The sequence below is a fragment of the Carcharodon carcharias genome, chromosome 32 (assembly GCF_017639515.1).
Source record: "Carcharodon carcharias isolate sCarCar2 chromosome 32, sCarCar2.pri, whole genome shotgun sequence".
NCBI lineage: Eukaryota > Metazoa > Chordata > Chondrichthyes > Lamniformes > Lamnidae > Carcharodon > Carcharodon carcharias.
Window position 1 is genome coordinate 22,885,334 of NC_054498.1, and position 22,292 is coordinate 22,907,625.

The 22,292-nt window shown below is 41.5% G+C and overlaps 1 protein-coding gene across 1 annotated transcript in view; it reads left to right on the plus strand.

The window, feature by feature from the left end:
• Window positions 1-22,292, plus strand: part of ptpn9a (protein tyrosine phosphatase non-receptor type 9a) — a 250,823-nt gene that overhangs the window by 215,214 nt on the left and 13,317 nt on the right. The window contains exons 10-12 of the mRNA XM_041178621.1: window positions 11,355-11,433; window positions 14,905-15,055; window positions 21,860-22,067. Of these exons, the coding sequence (XP_041034555.1) occupies window positions 11,355-11,433; window positions 14,905-15,055; window positions 21,860-22,067 (438 nt within the window). The remainder of the gene's footprint in view (window positions 1-11,354; window positions 11,434-14,904; window positions 15,056-21,859; window positions 22,068-22,292) is intronic.

A 22,292-nucleotide genomic window follows, 5' to 3' on the forward strand; every position in this document is an offset into this window, starting at 1 on the left:
TCACACTCCAATTGCACTTTGTACAGTGGAACCGGGATATACTCTCCACTGTCCTGTTTACCAATACTTTAGCTTTCTTTGAACTCCCTGGAGGGAAAAGTAGTTCCTTCCCCAGCAAAAGAGTTTGAGTAGCTCCTGTCTCCCTTAATATAGTTATGGGTTTAGCTGCATCATTTAATGAAAAGGGGGTTATCTTTCCTTTAGACAAAAACCCTTTATATCTCTCATCTACCTTATTCACCTCACCTGCATTCACAGCAGTGGCTACCTCCAGTCCCTTATTTATAGTTAAAGCTACAATTTGATCCATGGCATTTTCTTTTTGAGTTCCCTTTTCAGACTCACTCTTACAAACTCCATTAAGTCCTGTGGGCTTCCCTCGCAACTTCCAGCATTCTGAATGAATGTGTCCCACTTTTTTACAATGGAAACACTTAGGCTTTCAAGTTTCAACTCCATCCTCAGTACCTTCCTGATCTTGGGAGGAGATCTCAAGGTATTCCCAGCTATCCATTCTTTACTCTGGCTGCCTTCCTTTTACACTCCCACTTTCTATCCTTTTCAAATTTATGGAAAAAAGGTTTTGTTTTATGGATCAGTTCATAATCGTCAGCCATTACTGCTGCTTGTCTAGCAGTTGCAACCCTTTGGTCTTCAACATGTTTTCTTATTATAGAAGGTAGGGAGTTTTTAAATTCTTCCAAGAGAATGGCATCTCTGAGAACTTCACAAGTAGTTTCAACTCCTAATGCTCGTATCCACCTGTCAAAACTAGTTTGCTTAATCCTTTCAAATTCAATGTAAGTTTGCCCAGGCTGTTTCCTTAAATTTTGCCTGTATGCTTCAGGGACCAACTCATATGCACTCAAAATGGTCTTTTTCACCACATCATAATCCCTAAAAATCTCCTCTGACAGTGAAGCATAAATTTCCTGTGCTCTACCTATCAATTTGTTCTGCATGGGCAATGTCCGGTTTTCCTTTGGCCAGTTCACTTGTTTAGCTATCTTCTCAAATGAAATAAAGAATGCTTCAATGTCCCGTTCCTCAAACCTTTGAAGAGCTTGTACAAATTTAAACATTTGCCCACTGGATTCTGATCTGGAAATAAGTCCTGCCTCACCTACTGATGTCTCTTTTTTTTAACTGCCAGAATCTTAAGCTGACTTCTCGCTTTCTCTTTTTCTCTTTCTGTTCTTCCCTGTTCAAGTTTATGTTTCTCAATTTCTAACCTCGCCATTTCTAACTTGCTTTGAAATGTTCTCTCTCTCCTTTTTCTCTCTCCTGCCTTCTGCCTGTTCCTTTGGAATGCACTTTCTTTTTCCTTTTTTCTTCTGCCTCTCGTTCCAATTTTTTAAATTTGAAACTGAATTTGAGCCCATTCCAATTAAGCACCCCTTAGAGAACTCGGTCTCTCAGGTATTCCTTCCAACTTCAAACGCTGTGCCATCGCTTCGATTATCTCTGTCTTCCTAGCTTTGGCAGACAATCCTTTTCTTAATTTAATTGCCAATTTGATTAAGCTGGCTTTTGGGATCCCTTGTAAAATTGTCAGGGACATCTCTTCCACTTGCAGGAAAGCTTTAGCAGTTTTCAGTGCCATCTTATTTTTGATAGTACAAACCTGGTGTTTCCTTTTAGCTTTTATTGCTTACTAAATTTACACCCAAAATGTTATCTTTTGTTCCAAAATATCTCACATCCGAGCCCCCACACTTTGTCATGACTCACTGGGGATAGTGCGCTGCAATATTAAGCTCCACTGCACCCCGAACCGTGACAAATGTGAAAAAGTTTGATCAACCCACCTAATTATTTAATTCAGGTTAACAGAATATGAGCACCAGGTTTGTAAACTTAATATGTAAATAACTGTTTATTGGACAAATTGTCTTTAACCAGCGGCAAAAGAAAGAAATATGAACTGCTAATCTCTTAACCCTGTCACCTAAACTCTACCCCTTAAATCCCTATTTGCACACGTAAGACACACAAAAAAACATGGATTTTAAGGGTGGGATAAAACAGTTCAATAGCACCAATTCCAGAGTACAGGACTCTCTGGGTTGATTTTGATCAATGTCTTCCAAATTCCTGTCAGTTCTTTGTTGATGACACAAGGTGGTCTTCCAGCACTTTCAGTCTTTAGTTCACGGTTGAGCACTTGCCTTTCAATGTCCCTAACTGTGATTTTCCCCTTTGCCTCTTGACAGGGTTTTCTGAGAGAAAGTAGGTTAGAGAGTAATGAGAAGAAAAATCCAGCTAGCTATTATTGTAGAATTACTGGAATCTTAAACACACAGGAGAGAGAGGTTTTAGGTCTTTTTCCTTCTGGGCTAGGAGCTATTCTGCTGCTCTCTCACAACCCTGGTAACCTAGTCAGGAGCCAACTAAAACATTGCCAGACAGTTCCTCATTAGACTAGACTCCTCCTCAGCACCATCCTGTCTTTCATGGCACACCCTGTTCCAGGACAGCAACATTGTATATATCCCTCACATTGTTCCAATAGATATGTCCTTCAAACTGCAGCCATTGTAATTTTAATCCACAGTCCAACAGAAATAAAAAGATATATTCTTTACACCACAAACCTATTTGTTGTAGGAAAGTACGTCCATAATAGCATTGGCATGATTGACCACTGCACAGACCTTGTGAACATAAATGATCTCTCCCCATGTTGCGGACAGCCTTCATCGTGTCGTATGTTCCTACCACTTTGGGCCATTAATTGTGTACCACCACAGTCTGTAACCTCATGGCTCGGCACATTCATTTGGGTTGGATTAGTTTGGGTGGAGCTACAAAACAGCAAGGGGCAGCAGACATTAGTAGGATAAAAGCCAACTAATGCAGATGCTGGATACCTGAAATAAAAACTGAAAATGCTGGAAAAAACTCAGCAGGTCTGGCAGCATCTGTGGAGAGAGAAACTAGAGTTAACATTTTGAGTCCATATGACTTCTTCAGTCATACATTAAGCATTAGTAGGAGTTGTTTATAGGCCAACAAACAGTAGTGATAATGTAGGGCATGGTATAAATCAGGAAATTAGAGGTGCACGTAACAAGGGTAATATAGTAATCATATAGACTCAGTAAACCTAATTAGCACTAATACTGTGGAGGACAAATTCCTGGAATGTATACGAAACATTTCTAGAACAGTATGTTGAGGAACCAACTAAGGCATGGGCTACTTTAGATCTTTTATAATGCAATGAGAAAGGGCTAATTAATACTCTTGTTGTAAATGTGCCTGTAGGGAAGAGTAGCCATAAAATGATCGAATTTTACATTAAGTTTGAAAGTGATGCAATTGAATCTGAAACTAGGACCTTAAATCTAAGCAAAGGAAATTATGAAGGTATGTGGTAGATAGAGAAACTACGTTAAAAGGGATGACGGTAGATTGGTAAGCATTTAAAAAATTAATGCATGGTTTACAACAAACTTACATTCATTTGAGGCACAAAAATCCAGCAGGAAGGGTGATCCAACCATGCTAACAAGAGAAAGTTTATTAGATCAAAGGAAGAGGCTTATAAATTTGCCCCCCAAAAAAGTGCAAGCCTGAGGATTGGGAGCTTTTTAGGTTTCAACAAAGGAGGACCTAAAAACTGATATAGAAAGAGAAAATAGAATATGAAAGTAAAATAGCGCAAAGTATGCAAACAGTATGTAAAAGCTTCTATAGATATGTAAAAGGGAAAAGATTAGCAAAGAAAAATGTGGGCTATTACAGGTGGGGACAGGAGAATTTATAATGGGGAATAAGGAGATGGCAGGGAAATTAAACAAAGAATTTGTGTCTGTTTTCATGGAGGAAAATACACAAATCCTCCCAGAAATACTACAGAACCAAGGGACTAGTGAGAATGGGGAACTGAAAGAAATTAGTATTAGTAAAAAAGTAATACTGGAGAAAGTAATAGGACTGAAAGTTGATAAATTCACTGGACCTGATGATCTACATCCCAGAGTGTTGAAGTAGGTGGCTTTAGAGATAGTGGATGCATTGCTGGTCATCTTCCAAAATTATATTGACTCTGGAACGTTTCCTGCACATTGGAAGGTACCAAATGTAACCCCATTATTTCTGAAAGGAGGGAGAGAGAAGTAAGGGAACTTGCAGACCTGTTAGCCTGACAGTAGTAGGGAAAATGCTAGAATCTTTCATGAAGGATATGATAACTGGACACTTAGAAAATAATGGTAGAATTGGGCAGTCAACATGGATTTATGAAAGGGAAATCATATTTAACAAACTAGTTGGAGTTTTTTGAGGATGTAACTAGCAGAATAGATAAGGGGGGGTGGGAACCAATGGATGTGGTGCATTTGGATTTTCAGAAAGCTTTCGATAAGGGCCCACAGCAAAATTAGAACACAGGAACTGGGGGCAGGTGAGCATTTACAGTGAAGTGCACCATGCCAAGGCACGGCTCCCAAACAACCGAGGGGGTGTCCCAAAATGCATGCGTTTCATAACATTCAAACTGGGTGCGTGAACTGATGCTGCAACAGCTTCTCCCACCCCAGGGAACTGCGAGAGGTAAGGTGAGAACCTTTTCCTTGATGTTTCCTCTGGTTTTGCTGCAGTTGCTCCACTCTGTGTGGCTGATTGAATTTCATGTTAATTGTTCATGGTTTCCTATGGTGCTGAGGTTGTCGGATCGATGACCCTGCAGCCAGACTGAGTTAAACTGCTTGCCTGAAAATACACAAATCATCTGAGGCTCAGATAATTGTACCCCACTGCTTGAGTTTCTATATGTATAATATATATATAATCTATATATTAGGTACAGTGGGTCACCTTGAACACTTGATCTGCTCATCCTTCACCCCTCAAATTTAAACTGAATCGTTGGTTAATTGAAGCTTGAGACAATATTTATCCCTGTAGAGACAGAACCAGGTAATCTGTGTGTTGCGCAAATGGATTTCCAAACGAACTTGGAGTATTTATTAATGGTTGATAATTAAATGTAAATTAAAAAGCAATGGTTTTAATGCAGAATTTTATATTGACAAATGTTTAAGACATTTTAGCCCATTCCATTAAAAGACAAGCTATTATTTGCAGCATTTGTGGGCAGTGGCTGGCCTATGTTTGAAGAAAGCTGGGGGATTACAGTCTTGCTCCACTTCATTAATTGTGTTAGGAAACATGACCTAAAAAAAGTCAGATGACTTTACTACAATATCCAGAAAGCTACACGATTCACTGAACTAACCATAGGAAAGCCCATATCTGGAATTATCAATTAAAGAACTATCGATTCATAATCAGTCACTTCCCTGGTGTCACACCCTCAGGGCGCAATGATGTGTATAAGAAATTATATATATATATATATATATAGATGTATATATATATATATATATATAGATGTATTAAATATAAACATGCGGCACTTCAGTCATCAGGCTGATGAATCGTCCTTATCCAAGTTTTTCTAAAATGTAATATCTGACGTCCTTCCCACCCTAGTCTCGTTTTGAAGAGGCAGATTAGACAAAGCGAAGGATATGAGCAGCCTCCAGTACACGTGAGTTTCGTATGACTGGAGGTCTTTTTTAACTGTAAGACTGAAGACGTGCCTGGAATCACAGGGTTGAACATGTAGCCTTGTGCACCCACAAGTTCGTTAAAGGCAGGCTAGTGTGGTGCAGTAAACTCTGGCTGATCACAGTCAGCACAGAGACAGACATCCTCCCATATACACTCTCTCTGCTAACTAGCCTAGAGCAGACTGCGACAGGCACACGGTAAGTCTCTTTACCCAACAACAGCGAAATCCATCCGCTGTCCTCAGCCCACGATCGCCAATGCAGGTAGGAAGCTCATTCACTGGTGGTTTGATTGAATAGCCAGGGCCACAGGTTACAGGTGTATGCAATGGCTCTGGTGCTAGCAGTCTGGACTCTGGGTCAGACAGTTGTGGGTTCAAGCCTCACCCCCATCCAAACAGTGCTGACCTGTCAGAGATGCCATCTTTGGATGTATAAGATCCTATGAGGCCATTTTGAAGAAGAGCAGGTGAGTTACCTTTGGTGTCCTGGCCAATATTTATCCCTCAAACAACATAACACAAAACAGATTCTGGTCATTATCACATTGTTTGTGGGAGCTTACTGGGTGCAAACTGGCTTTGGCATTTCCCATATTCCCACTTCTAAAGTGTTTGATTGGCCGTTCAGCTTTGGGACTTCTGGTGGTCGTGAAAGATGCCATATAATTGCAAGTCTTTAAATGTTGGTATAGCTATGAGGTAGTTTTAAAAGCACCAGACCACCATGCTGGAACAAGAGGAATTGTAGTCCACGCACAGGCTTACGGCTAGCTTCTTACCTCAATAATGCCAAGTTAGACTTAGTGACAGGAAATAAATAGAGACAGATTCACTTGACACTGCTCTGAGCTACATCCTTATTTCCTATCAGCTAGTTTCAGTCACATCTTCAGAATCATTCCTTGGCTCTGACTCCAGATATTGTGTCCAGTGCAGAGACACACCAGAAACTGGATTGGAAAACGGGTTGTGGTCAGATGTTGGAGGGAAGATGCTGGGCAGTCCCAGAGCCTCACTCCACACATTGCTATTCTCTCTTAATAATCAGCAAGCTTTGATGGGGGAGAAGTTTCAGTAAAACCTCGACCAGCTTCGTCAGAGGTTGAAAAATTGACCTCGAGCCGAGTTTTAATTTGATTTTAATTTAAATGATTGTAACATGGGCGGCCTGAAACCACAATAGCAGCTCATGCTATTCCACTGAGCAACACTTATGAGATTTTCCAGTGAGTCAATAAAGTGCAATATTTCTCGGGTCTCCTAGGTAACAGAATATAATGTGGAAAGATGTGAAATCATCCATTTTGGTAGGAAAAACAGAAATCCCAGAGATTGGGACATGTTGATGTCCAAAGGGACCTGGGTGCCCTTGTTCATAAGTTCGTGAAAGTTAACACGTAAGTGCAGTAAGCAATTCGGAAGACCAAGGGTATGTTGGCTTTTATCTCAAAAGGATTTGAGTGCAGGAGTAAAGATGTCTTACTGCAATTATATAGAGCCTTGGTAAGACCACACCTCAAGTATTGTGCACAGTTTTGATCTCCTTACCTAAGGAAGAATGTACTTGCCATTGAGGGAGTGCAATAAATGTTCACCAGACTGATTCCTGTTATGGCAGGATTGTCGAATGAGGAGAGATTGAGGAGACTGGGTCTATATTCGCTAGGGATTTGAAGCATTGTCTAGTTTTTAGTTTGCGGCATTTTTCTTGTGCCACTTACATGTCACACCTTGGTGATAGTTCCTACGAATTGGAGGGTAGCTAATGTAACCCCACTATTTAAAAAGAGAGGCAGAGAGAAAACAGGGAATTACTGACCAGTCAGCCTGACGTTGGTAGTGGAGAAAATTCTAGAGTCCACTATAAAAGATTTAATAGCTGAGCACGTGGATAACAGTGACAGAATCGGACAGAGTCAGCATGGATTTATGAAAGGGAAATCATGCTTGACAAATCTACTGGAATTTTTCAAGGATGTAACTAGTAGAGTTGATGAGGGGGAGCCAGTGGATGTGGTTTATTTGGACTTTCAGAAGGCTTTTGATAAAGTCCCGCATAAGAGATTGGCATGTAAAATTAAAGCGCATGGGATTGGGGGTAGTGTATTGAGATGGATAGAAAACTGGCTGGCAGACAGGAAAGAAAGAGTAGGAATAAATGGGTCTTTTTCCGAATGGCAGGCAGTGACTAGTGGGGTACCGCAGGGATCAGTGCTGGGACCCCCCAGTTATTCACAATATATATTAATGATTTAGATGAGGGAATTAAATGTAATATCTCCAAATTTGCAGATGACACAAAGCTGGGTGGGAGGGTGAGCTGTGAGAAGGATGCAGTGATGCTTCAGTGTGATTTGGACAAGCTGAGTGAGTGGGCAAATGCATGGCAGATGCAGTATAATGTGGATAAATGTGAGGTTATCCATTTTGGTAGCAAAAACTGGAAGGCAGATTATTACCTGAATGGCTATAAATTGAGAGAGGGGAATGTGCAACGAGACCTGGGTGTCCTTGTACACCAGTTGCTAAAGGTAAGCGTGCAGGTTCAGCAGGTGGTAAAAAAGGCAAATGGTATGTTGGCTTTCATTGCCAGAGGATTCAAGTACTGGAACAGGGATGTCTTGCTGCAATTGTACAGGGCCTTGGTGAGACCACACCTGGAATATTGTGTGCAGTTTTGGTCTCCTTATCTGAGGAAGGATGTACTTGCTATAGAGGGAGTGCAGCGAAGGTTTACCCGACTGATTCCTGGGATGGCGGGACTGACATACGAGGAGAGATTGAGTCGATTAGGATTATATTTGCTGGAGTTCAGAAGAACGAAGGGGGATCTCATAGAAACCTATAAAATTCTAACAGGACTAGACAGGATAGATGCAGGAAGAATGTTCCTGATGGTGAGGAGTCCAGAACCAGAGGTCACAATCTGAGGATATGGGGTAGACCATTTAGGACTGAGATGAGGAGAAATTTCTTCACCCAGAGAGAGGTGAGCCTGTAGAATTTGTTACCACACAATGTTTTGGTCTCAAATACTTTCTATGTTTTCAAGAAGGTGTTAGATATAGCTCTTGGGGCAAAAGGGATCAAAGGGTATGGGGAGAAAGCGGGAGCAGGCTATTGAGTTGGATGATCAGCCATGATCATAATGAATGGCGGAGCAGGCTCAAAGGGCCGAATGGCCTACTCCTCCTAGTTTCTATGTTTCTATGATAGATTTTTTTCTCTGCTCAGCTCCCACTAGTAACTCTTACAGCAGCTGGGGAAAAAGGATTACTTGACCTTTTGTTTTGCTGTTTTTCAGTTTGGTTGATTTGTTAACCATTAAAGTCTTGAGCATTTTGAAGTTTGTAATTGATGCTTTGATGTCGCGTTCTGTATTTCTCATAACATAAGAAATAGGAGCAGGAGTAAGCCATTCAGCCCCTTAAGCCTGCTCCACCATTCAGTAAAACCATGGCTGACCTGATTGTGGGTCTCAATTCCACTTTCCTGTCTGCTCTGTAACCCTTGACTCCCTTGTCAATCAAAAATTTGTCCAGCTCAGCTTGAGTATCATCAGAGTTTTTCCAAATGTGCTTTGGTTGAACAAAGTTGTTCAAGGCACCTTCTCAAATGTAATGAATCTTGTTGGCCTTTCAAGTTGCAGACTGTCAGAACTTGTATCTTTATTGCCCCATCAGTTTGACTTCATTCACATTATTATCTTGCACGGAAAGGAAATATCAGAAGTTATCTTAGCACATTTGTGATATTGAATGCAAGCACTACAGGTTAAAGAGAAGATAGCAGCATGCTAAGTCTTGGTTCTGAACTGATTCCAAGTTTTCGTTGTGGGAGGCAGTGTCTTGTGTTGTTCCATCGAAATTACAGCATTAGCCTTATCTTTTGATTCATGAATCTTTTTTCCACCTCATTAGTCCACCTCTTCAGTCCCTTCTCTGATGTGTCAGCATCAACACGTATTTAAACTGTCTTGGTTTCTTGCAGTATCTGTTGCAAGATCTCAGACTGTTGAGCTCTATCCCTTCCAAGTATCAATATTTCTTCAGATCATTTTCTGTCCTGAAGCTGAGCATCAGACAAAAAGCATTATCTACAAGGACTAGCAGTGATGCTGATTACCACGTACTGGCAGAGAAAGAGTGGTATATATTCATGCTGGGCATGTATAATTTTCTTGGGAGTTCCTCTCTGATATGATCACATGTCAGATGGATAATCTCTGTCTGATCATGTCCTTGAGATCAACAGATTCATGCTGAGGGTCCACTTCCTTCAGTGGTAGCATCTTTCTTAGTCTCAAAGCAATCTTCCTCCCTTTACCCATATAACAAAACATATAAGACATGTGCTACCATAGAGTTAGGACAACCATTTTAACTTGCATTGATTCATTTTGTTTCTGATCACTATGAGACCATAATATCATAAAAGAAAAAGAAAAACTTGCATTTATATAGCACCTTTCATGGCCACTGGCATTCCCAAAGTGCTTTACAGCCAATTAAGTACTTTTGAAGCATAGTCACTGTTGTAGGAAATGTGTGAGCCAATTTGCACACAACAAACTCCCGAAAACAGCAATATGCTAATAACCAAATAACCTGATTTCGTGATTGTGACTATTGATCAGAACTCCTTTATTTTTCTTTGAAATTGTGCCCTGGGATCTTCTCCACCTACTCGAAGCGGCACATGTTGCCTTGGTTTAACGTCCGATCCAAAAGACAGTACCTTAACCAGTGCAGCAAGCCGTCAGTACTGCACTGGAGTGTCAGCCTTGCTATTTGTGCTCAGCACCTGGATTGAACTTGGCTCTCAACCTTCTTGATCAGAGGCATGAGTGTTACTAACTGAGCCACAGTTGAGACAGCTCATAGAATAGTACAGAACAGAGGGAGGCCATTGAGACTGTGCAGGCTCTTTCAAAGAGCAATCCAGTTGGTCTTAATTCCCCACTCTTTTCCCATAGCTCTGAATGTTTTTTTCAATTATTTACCCAATTTTCTTTTGAAGGCTACCATTGACCACCCTATCAGGTAGTGCATTACAAGTTCTAACCACCCTTTTGGATAAGAAAGTTTTTTCCTCATGTCACTTCTGGTTGTTTTGCCAATCATCTTATATCTGTGCCCTGTGGCTATCCACCCTTCAGCCATTGGAAACAGTTTCGCTTTATTCTCTCTATGTATGATTTTGAATACCTCTATCAAATGTCCTCTAAACCTTCTCTGTTGTAAGGAGAACCCCATAATGCTATAATTCCTCATCCCGGAAACCGTTCTGGTATACCTCTTCAACATGCTGTCCAAAGTCTTCACAGCCTTCCTCATGTCATGCCAGTACTGGACATAATGCTTGAGCTGCTCACTCTGGCTATTGTAGTCATCAGGCCCACTGTCTGATTCTGAATGTGTGTGTGCTTCTTGGTGTGCTGTGGAACCTGCACTGATAAGCAGTGTTTGATTCAGCAGCACAACGTTTAAGTAGATACTACAGTATAGATAACGTTCGGTCCATGTAATCTCTTGGACTGGTTTTGATGGTGTTAGGAGAGGATTTTTTCTTTTAAAAGTACTTTTTCCCCTTCTTGGTCTTGGGTTTTTTGCCTCTCCCTAGAGATTATAAAATTGGGGGTTGGCGGAACAGCAGGAGAAGTGACTGTCTGGAATGCTGGTCCAGGAGCTTCTAGCAGGCCTCAGTTCTCCAGTTGTAAAATCCATCATTGTATTTCCTTCTTAAACTCACGCCCTTTTCTTTTCTACCATAGGACCTTTAGAAAAGACGTACAATGATTTCTGGAGAATGGTATGGGAGCAACATGTCCTTGTTATTGTCATGACTACAAGGTAAGTGGAACTATTTCAATGAGAAATTATACATTTAACGCATAATGGTCTTAGCTTGTGCAGTTCTGAAACTTTAACTTCTGGCTCCAAAAATGTTGATGTTTTAGCCATATACAATGTATTATTCTGAATATCACATTTGTTTTTACCTAATGGTGAAAGCAAAACTATTTTAAACTGGTCGCATAAATAAGTCATGACTCTTTGTTTGAAAGTAATTGTTTTGTCCTTGCCGTGAATACTCCGAGTAGAATTTAATCTCATCACTAGTCTTACTCTTAATGCGTGTGGCCAGGAAGCGCAAGAGGTGTGCTTAGGTAGGCATTGCATTTTTAAAAAGTTAACACTCGATGGAACCAAACTGTACTTTTTTAAAACTGTGTGTGTTAATGTTCCACCTCGCAGGATGTTTTCTTCCTGGATCCCTATGGTTTTCTAGAGCAGTTGGTGGAGATATTGTCCCGGGGGTTGTAGTGACATTAGTGCTGCCTGCTATATGATGAGGGTCAGACCTTGAGGGCTAGGATTTTGGCCTTGGCTGTGCTTAATAGTATGGAACCTGCACTCTTGCTGTTCCCAATTTGTTGGAGCTTGGGGTCATTTGTAGTGTGGATTTCAGAGTTGATACAAATGTTTCCTGCTGCACCGCCTCACCTTTGGAAGGATAACTTAAAGATTAATAGTGTGGCCCTGTATTCCTTGGCCCATCCAAGGATTTGCAGGTTTCTCTTTGCGCCTCAAGTAGAAGACTTCCATTTGGCATTCCAGTTATAGATCTGCATTTTCCATTGGTGGTTCCTGTTTGCCTCTACCCCTCAGAAATGTCCCTCCTTGAGGTGATTGTACTCCTTCACTGTTATACCAATCCTTTTGTCGCTCCTTATGACAAGAGTTCTTAATTGCCTGACTTGTCAAGTCACCTCGTTACAATTAATGCAGTTGTATCTTTCCCTTCTTTGGTGTCCTAGACATAAAGGTAGTTTTGCTTTATCCAGATGTCCTGCTTCATCATACAGGTACACTAGTTCTCTTGCAGTTGTATAGACTCTCCTTGTTACAGTTGTTGCGAATCATACCTATGCAATTTGACCCAGTTTCCCACAGGTTCTGCACCTTCATCTGTCCTTCTTAGATGAGGTGGCACCTTGATCCTCAATTACAAAGTTGTAGCAGTAAAGAATCCCTCAATTGCATCCATCTGAAGCTTGGCATTTTTTAGTATATCCTTTCTTGGGATGTGCATGTCGCTGACAAGACCAGCATTTGTTGCCCATCCCTAATTGTCCTTGAATTGAGTGGCTTGCCACACCATTTTACAGGGTAATTAAGAGCTCTGGGTTTGGAGTCACATGTAGACCAGGCCAGATAAGGATGGCAGAGTTCTTTCCTTAAAGGACATTAGTGAACCAGATGGGTTTTTACAACAATTGATGGTAGCTTCATGGTCACTTTTGCTGAGACTAGTTTTCAATTCCAGATTTGTTAACTGAATTCAGATTCCACTAGCTGCCATGGTGGATTTGAACCCATGTCCCCAGAGCATTTGCCTGGGCTTCTGGATTACTAGTCCTGTGATATTACCACTACACCACTGTCTGTCCACAATTGAAGATATTGACTTTCTTTATTGTGTTTGTGAACCAAATGTGTAGCACAAGCCAATCCTGTCGTTTTCGTTTGACATCTCAAAAGCCCCTCTAGGAACACCAGCATGTCAACAACTGGTATGGTACTTTATCAACCTGCGTTAACAACAGCAACTACCAATCTTCCCACTAAGCTGTGTACATGCATAGCCACGCAACAGCCTTTAAGGTTCTATGCAGGCCTTGTTCTGTATTAAGGGCCCTGCAAAAAACATGTTAAGGTACCACACATTGAAAAAACTGACCATGTGCAACAATGAAATTATGAAGGGAACATTGACTATGCTTCAAAAATACTTAGAAATGTGAAGCACTTAGGAACATCCTGAAATGTGGAAGACAGTATAACATTTCTTGTATTAGAAGCAGAACCAGTGACTCCATTTGAGAGAAACATTGCTGCTTCCTTCTCACTCTCTCTGTCCATCTTTAGAAGTTTTGCTGAATGTGATGTCAAAACCACAAGCCACACAAGCAGAAAATGGCCCCTGGTACAAGTTATTATTGCTCCAATAGGTTTGTCTTAGAGGATGTCAAAGAGGATGTGATGAGAGATTGGACTGCATCCTTAGACCTCGCAATGAGTCCCTCTGGACTGACCCACAATTAAGTAATCATGGGTTACATAGAGTTGCTGGACCTGCTGCTAGTTATTACACTGAAACCAGCACTGGCATCTGAAACTCAGACATTCCATAGGTGTTAAACATGAGGCACCCAAGATCCACAATATAAGATCTAGACTTAATCTTGGGCAAAGACAGAAAAGCAATTAAACAGAGATACTTTAAATTCTGACAATGGTGCCAGTTTTTCAAATGTCCTGAATGATATCACTACCTTTTGTCCATTTTCCAGCCATGAATAGGTAGTGTGAGAAGAACAATCAAACTTTGTCATTGGTCCATTTAGAGAAAATGGAAGGGACTCGGTTTTAGTGGATTGACAATGGGGTCCACTCTACTTAGCTTCAGGGCTCCTGGGCGATGATGGACAAAAATGGGACATGAGTGCCATTCGTGATCAATATCAAGTGATCTCTTGGGAATTGCACATGTAAGGACATTTGGTGAGGAGAGATCAGGTCTGCGCAGATGCCACACTCGTCTACATGAAATAATGGGACACTTGAGAGTGAACAGCACCAAACAAAGCCCCTAAATGGGGTACTGGATTACAATCAGTACCTGTGAAACCATATCTCAGAATGTATCAGTCATCTCAGAGCAGCAGAGGAGATTTAAAATGCACTCCTGATTTTAATCTCCTTTTGGTAAAATCTGTAGTTGCTTGAAGGACTTAGTGTAGTGAAGTCTATTTCCTTGTTTCCTTCACCCTCTCTCAAATGGAGATGGTGTGGTTTCCCTTTGTTGCCTGCCCTTCTGTTGGAGGTGGCCAGCATACAGGTATCAGTCCCCAGGCTGTCTTTGCTGGAGTTCATTTGAAAGCGTACTTTTTGCCGCCCCATTCCTCTTCAATATCGTCTTGGTTTGGTGTAACCAGTTGCGGGAGTGCACATCCATGTTCATCGACTTGTCTTTTTGTTTTCCCTTCCCTCCTCAGAGGGGCCAGCTGAGAATTAGTTCTATGTTGGAATTTACAGGAATTAACCAGTATCTTGCCCATGACAAAGACAGTGCATCTTCAGGCTGTCTATATGGAAGTTTCCAAAAATTTATGAAGTAATTCAGTGGCTATGAAGTGTTTTGGGATATGCAAAGAATGAAAAAGTGACTATATAATCTTTTTCTTTCTTTCTGTTGGTCCCTATTCTTTACTATTGCTTGCATGTAATGTTCTCTAATGGTGTGTTTTACTGCTTTAGAATTGACGAGAGCGGCAGGAAAAAATGTGGTCAATACTGGCCTCTGGACCAGAACATTCAGGGGAACTATGGACTTATTTCTGTCAAAAGCCTGGCAGTAGAAAGCTTTAAACATTATAACAAAACAACACTAGAGATTCAGAATGTAGAGGTAAGGGATCACTACTTTCTGCTTTATGCCTGTTTAAAAATGTTAATTGAACAGTTGACTGGATTGGCAAATGAGCGATTTTTGAATACTTGAGTCCCAGAGTTGCCTATCAATGTGCTTGCTGTCGTTTGACCTTCCTTAATAGACGGTAATAAGGACTGACTCAACCAGCTTGATCTTGTTCAGTTTATACAGTGCTTCCTTGGTACTTCTGGGTAGGATTGACAGTTGATGTTAAATCCTGAATCAGAAAATCTTGCACATGTGACCAGAATATTAGCAAGAGGAGACTTGCTTTGCTTCATGTAAGCATAAAAACAGAAAATGCTGGAACTACTCAGTAGCTCTCTGTGGAGAGAGGAAACAGTGTTAGCGTTTCAGGTTGATGACTGGTTGTCAGAACGATACTGCCTGACCTCTTGCTAATTTGCAGCATTTCTGTTTTTGTTTGATTTCTAGCTCTGCAGTATTTCACTATTTTGTGTAGGCATGTTTGGTTATGTAGGCCAACCATTTCTCTGGTACAGTGTTAACCTCCAATGCCATGAGTCATTATTGTAACCTTTCCTTCAATTGTTTTTACTGGTTTCCTCCCGTGTTTGAATGTGAGTGTATGTGTGTACACTTTTAAATTGTTATTGGGATTTGGGCATTGTGAGCAGAGCCGGCATTTATTGCCCAGCCCCATTGGTCCTTTTGGCAGTGGTATAAGCCTCCTCCTTAAACTACTGCAATCTGTATGGTGAAGATGCTTTCACGCTGCAGTTAGGGAGAGAGTTCCAGGATTTTGACCCAAAGCTGATATATGTCCTAAGTTAAGATGGTGTGTAATGCAGTTCCTATACGTCTTTTGCCCTTCGTCCTTTTAGATTTTGTAGATTTGGGAGAATCTTTTCTCTCTTTATGATAGTGCTCCTGTATGCTGGATCAGGACAAATGACTGTGTATATGACCATTATAGTCTTGCTGAAGTAAGAAGCTAGCAACAGTCTTTCACATCAGAGGATCAATGGTGCTGGTTTTCATTGTTCTGACAACTAAGTGTTTACATTGTAAAATGGTATGCGGGATAGATGTTTAGATATGCTACTGATCCTGAGATCCCCTGTCACAAGACTGACTTTGCTCCTGTGGTAGCTCTGTGAGTATGTATGTTGCTCATCATAAACTATGAAGAGGTTTAAGTTGAACCCTCTGACTTGTGACTTCTCTTGTCAACTTGGCTCAATGTCAGCATTCTCACTTTGTGAGTGACCAGTTTTGGATTTAAGCCACGTTTAATAATGATCAGTTCATCAAGGTATTTGGTAACAGAAAGTATGCCAGTTGGCCCCTCGAGCCTTTTCCGCCATTCAGTTCAATCATGGTTGACCACTACCTCAGCTCCATTTACCCAGCTTTACTCTATATGCCTTGATACCCTTATGTAAAAATCAAATCGGTCTTGAAATTTCAATTGACCCATCATTCATAGTCTGTTTGGGAGGAGGAGAGCAAGAGTTTAAGATTTCTTTCACCATTTGTGTAAAGAAGTACTTCCTGATTTCACTCCTAATTACCTTAGCTCAGGTTGTGTCCACTTGTTCTGGACTGCCCTACCAGAGGAAATGGTAGTTACCCTTTTTATTATTTATTGTTTTATACGACCGGATTAGAGCACCCCCTCAACCTTTTAAACTCAAGGGAATAAAAACCATGTTAATGCAACCTATCTTCCTCATTTAACCTTTAAATCCTGGTATATTCTGGTGAATCTATGTTGCACCTCATCCATTGTATCCTTCCTGAAATGCCATTTTACAAATGAGATGTTAAACTGCTGTGACCTTTTCATGTGGTTGTCAAAGATCCAAGGGCATGGTTTGATGATTAGGGGAGTTCTCTTGTCCATTAGTTAAATATTTGTCCCTCAACCAACATGACCAAAAATAAATTATCTGGTCATTAATCTCTTGGCTGTTGATGGGAACTTATTGTGTGCATATCGGTTGTCATATTTGCTTGCATAACTTTGTGGATAAAAAGTCAAGAAATATTTGTATATCATACCTATCACAGAGCCCTAACGTGCTTTACAGCAGTTAAGTAATTTTGGAGTTTAGTCACTGTTGTAATATATAGAAATGCACTGGCAATTTGTGCACAGCAAGCCTCCCATAAACAGCAATATGATAATGACCTATTGAAGACTAAATATTGCCCAGGACACTGGGGAAATATCCCCTGCTATTCTGCACAGTAGTGTTATGCCACATACCTTCTAAGTTATTTGTAGTGCACAGCAACTTAAAAGGGCCGACTTATGTGCAGCTTTCACAAGTGCTTTTGGGTTGCTGCATAGCCAATGGCTTTGAGATTGGCTGATTGGTTGACCAGTTGTTTTGTTGTTTGAAATAGACCGCGAGCATTCTGGGAATTGACTAAATTTAAACACATTTTTGAAATGATCAGGCTTAACCCTCTCTGTCTGATTTTTAAGAACATAGGAACATAAATAGGAGTGGCCCCTCATACATGTTCAGCTATTCAATATGATCGTGACTGACCTTCGGTCTCAATGCCACTTTCCTAACCACTCCCATCCCTTGATTCCCTGAGAGCTCAAATATCTATTGGTCTCAGTCTCAAATATGTTCAACCATTGAGAAACCACAATCCTCTGGGGTAGAAAATTCCAAAGATTCACAACCCTTTGAGAGAAGACTCATAGATGTTTACAGCACAAAAGGAGGCCATTCAGCCCATCTTGTCCACACTAGTTGGCAAGGACCTGCCCACATTAATCCCATTTTCTAGCGGTTGGCCCATAGCCCTGGAGGCTATGGCAACGCAAGTGAATATCTGAATACTTCTTAAGTGTTACGAGAATTTCTGACTTAACCACCCTTTCAGGCAGTGAGTTCCAGACTCCCACCACCCTCTGGGTGAAAAAAAAGCCCCTCAACTCCCCTCTTAGCCTTCTTTCGTTTACATTTTCATGAAGACATTTCATTACATGAAGACACTTCCCCTCATCTTAGTCCTAAATGATAAATCCCTTATCCTGATAGCTGTGGCCCTATGTTATAGATTCCCCAGTCAGTGGAAACACCCTCTCACTATCAACTCTGTCAAGCCTCTTTAGAATCTTGTGTGTTTCAGTGAGATCACCTCTCATTCTTTTAAACTCTAGAGAATGCAGTTGCAGTTTACTCAGCCTCTCATCATTGGATAACCCTCTCATCCCAGGAGCCAATCTAATGACCCTTTGCTGTACGGCTTCCAAGGCAAGGATATCCTTCCTTAGATATGGAGACCAAAAACTGCCCACAGTATTCCAGGTGGGGTCTTGCCCAAAGCCCCATATAATTGTAGCAATACTTCCTTATTCTTGTACTCCAGTCCCCTTGCAATAAAAAGCCAACATGCCATTTGCCTTCCTAATTGCTTGCTGTACCTGCATGCTAACTTTGTGTTCTTTGTGCAAACAAATAAGATGAAGAACATGTGGGAAGGGAAAGCCCATGAGATCCAACAATATGCTGACCATCATGGCATGCAAAGCTTCTTTTTAACCATGAGGGCCATCTATAGATGTGGATGTGCACTTGTGATGTCGTGGCATACAAGTCTATGGGCCTAATGCTGGAAAATGGGATTAGAATAGTTAGGTACTTGTTTGACCGGCGCAGACTCGATGGGCCAAAGGGCCTTTTTCTGTGCTGTAGACCTCTATGACTCTATGACAAAATCCCTTTCACTCTCAGGATGGTGTTTCCCTTCTTAAAGATGACAATGCCATTCGTCAATGCTGGAAGGAACACTTTGAACAACTGCTCAACTGTGAATCCACAGTGACAGCTGATACTCTCCAAGCCCTGTGGTAGAATTCATTGGTGAACTACCAGCAATGAGAGAGCTGCGCAAAGCAATCAAATGGATGAAAAATGGCAAAGCCTGTGGCCCCAATGGTGTTCCAACTGAGATCTTCAAAACCGGTGGGTTTTTGTCACATCAAGGCTCCATGCACTCATTAGGAGGAAAAAGAACCCCCTCCCCCCACAACTACAGGAGTGTGACAATTGTAACTATCCAAGAAGAAAGATAAATCATGCTGTGGCAACTGTCAAGGTATTTCTCTCTTGTCCAGGGAAAATCAAGACACACATTCTCCTGAATTACCTACCTCTGGTGTCCAAGGAAATCCTGCCAGAGACACTGTAGGTTTAGACCTTCCAGAGGAATTTCTGATATGGTCTTCGTTGCCAGACAAATCCAAGAAAAATGTCAAGAACACCAGAAACTCTTCATTGCATTCATTGACTTGACCAAAGCATTTGACTCAGTAAATCATGAGGCCCTGGAGATTATGCTCCAAAGATTTGCATGTCCAAGAAGCTTCACCTCAACCTGCAGTTGTTTCACGATGATATGACTGAAAACGTCTTGAGTGGAATTTGAAACGATGCCCTGAAAATCCAGTGCAGGGTAAAGCAAGGCTGTGTGATAGCTCCCATACTGTTTACAATCTACCTGGCAGTGACTATTCACCTCATGAAAGATTAACTGCTATCTGCTGTCAGTATTAAATACTACCTAGATGGAAAACTCTTTAACCTCAGTTGCCTCCATGCCAAAACTAAATTGACCACCATAGATATGCATGATCTACAGTTTGCAGGTGGCTGCTGTGTTATTACCCACTCTGCACCTGGTTTGTAAGCCACTCTCGCTCTCTTCAATTCTGCATACAAGAGACTCAGTCTGCCTTTGAATGTTGCCAAAACAAAATTCTTATCAACCCACACCTGGTCAGCCAAATATTACACCGTGCATATATGTTGAAGCAGAGACCCTGGAATATGTTGGGCACTTCCCATACCTTGGCAGCCACCTCTCTCAAAAGGCCACCATCCAACACCGGATCAGCTGCACCAGCTCAGGCTTCTGCAAACCAAGGCAGCAAGTGTTTGACAACAAAGACCTCCACAAATCAACACAAGTCCTGGTGTACAGAGCAATTTTCGTCACCACGCTCCTGTACTACAGTGAGATCTGGATTGTGTATCAGTGACACATAGAAGGCAATAGAAATTCCATCATCAGCGCGTCCACTGTATCCTCAGAATTCAATGGAAGGACTACCCTTGAAGCCAACTCCAGAGTCAGGAAAAACATATGCAAAATTAACTGCAGTGGACTGGACACTGTGTCCAGATGGCCAAAAAAACTGTCTCCCCTACTAGATCCTTTATTCTGAACGCTCAAATGGCCAAAGTTCCAAGGGAGGAGGTCTCCTTGGATCGCAGCAGCATTGACATTAATAACAGGGAGGAGCTTGCTACCAATCATTCAGAATGGTGACAAAATTGTCCAACAAGCTGCTTCATGTTTTGAGTCCCAAAGTCTCAATGATAATGCAGAGCAGCGGCAGAGAAGGAAAGAAAAGGAAGCAGTTCCAAAGGATTTAGTGGGACCTAGATCAAGATCCCACTATTCCACAGGACATCCTGCACCATGTGCCCAAAGAACTGTGGGTTGCGAATCGGCCTATTCAGTCACATGAAAACCCATGGCAGAAACTCACGACCCTAACTAGATGCCATCCTTGAATCGAGGGACAGCTGATGACACCCAAGTCCTTCTGAACATCAACATTTGAAAGTTTCACACCTTTTTAAAAAAAAAAAATTTCTATTCTTACCACCAAAGTGAGTAACCTCATGTTTGTTGACATTATACACTATCTGCCACCTTGTTATCAACTCAATTAACCTGTCTAAATCACATTGCAGCCACTTTGTATCCTCCTCACAGCTTACAATCCCATCTAACTTTATATCATCTGCAAACTTAGATACATTACTCTTCGTCTGAGTCTTGAATATAGATTGTAAATAGTTGAGACCCCAACACTGATCCTTGTGGCACTCCACTAGTTACAGCCTGCCAACTCTGAAATTCCCCATTGTTCCCTACTCTCTGCTTCCTTGTCTGTTAACCAATCTTCTATCTATGCTCATATATTACCCCCAACTCCATAAGCCTTTATCTTCTGTGTTAACTTTTTACGTGGCACCTTAGCGAATGCTTTTTGGAAATCTAAATACACTAACCCTACTGGTTCTCTTTATCAACCCTACCAGTTACATTCTCAAAAAACTCTTAATTTGTCAATTTTCCTTTTGCAAGACCATATTGACTTTGTCTGATCATACTGAGAGTTTCTAAGTGCATTAAGAATTGATTCAGTTGTTCCCCACGACTGATGTCAGACCTACCATCCACCTTCACAAGGGCTATTAGGGGTGGGCAACAACCTTGCCAATGAGGCTCGCATCCTCATGAATAAGAAAAAGGTTAACTGTTTTCTACCTCTCGTGGTAATGCTCACATGACTTTAGCATTTGTTGCAGTTACATGATGGTTGGCTGGCAATCTACTTACGGGCGATTGCTAATGATCCTTAAGTCAGCCAGCAGTTGGGGTGCAAGAGCAGCTCCAACTTTTGCAGATGCAGGTCTGCTGTACACAGCAGGCTTCAACTCCTGCCTTTCCCATCAGGAAGTATTTGACAGTGATTCTGAGCTTCTCCATCAAGGTACAGCAATTGGCCGGCAAGTCACACCAGCCTGTTGGTCAACTTTAAGTACATCAGCAAATATCAGTGAAATAGTTGCTTGCCCACTCTCTTGGACAGTGAGCAGCGCCTAATGCATGTGTAAACTATGGGTGGAAAAGGAAAAAAAATGTTTTAAAAGAATTACATATCACTGAACCGAAGAATTGTGTTTATGCTGGTTTTAATTTTCTTCTCTATCACAGTCCTACGAGAGACGTCAGGTGATTCACTTCCAGTACCTGAGCTGGCCAGATTATGGTGTCCCATCTTCGGCGACAGCTCTCATTGACTTTCGGTCAGCTGTCCGACAGCAACAAGGTCTCTCTGTCCAAAGCCTGGGCAACAGGTGGAAGGGACACCCTGGAGGACCACCCATAGTCGTCCACTGCAGTGCTGGCATTGGGAGAACTGGTATAGTATAGAACATCTAAGACATGCTGTATTATGAGGGTGGGGAGAGGGGGAAGAGACAGTGGAACGACATATACCAATAATTCTCAACTCTGAGGCAGGTGTTGCACATCTCATTGTGCTATTTTTACAAACTACAGGAAAAGCCATGAAACTTTACGATTGCTCCACACCCCTCAATAAAACTTTTAATTGAACAGAGATGGTCCGATATGACTTTTAACA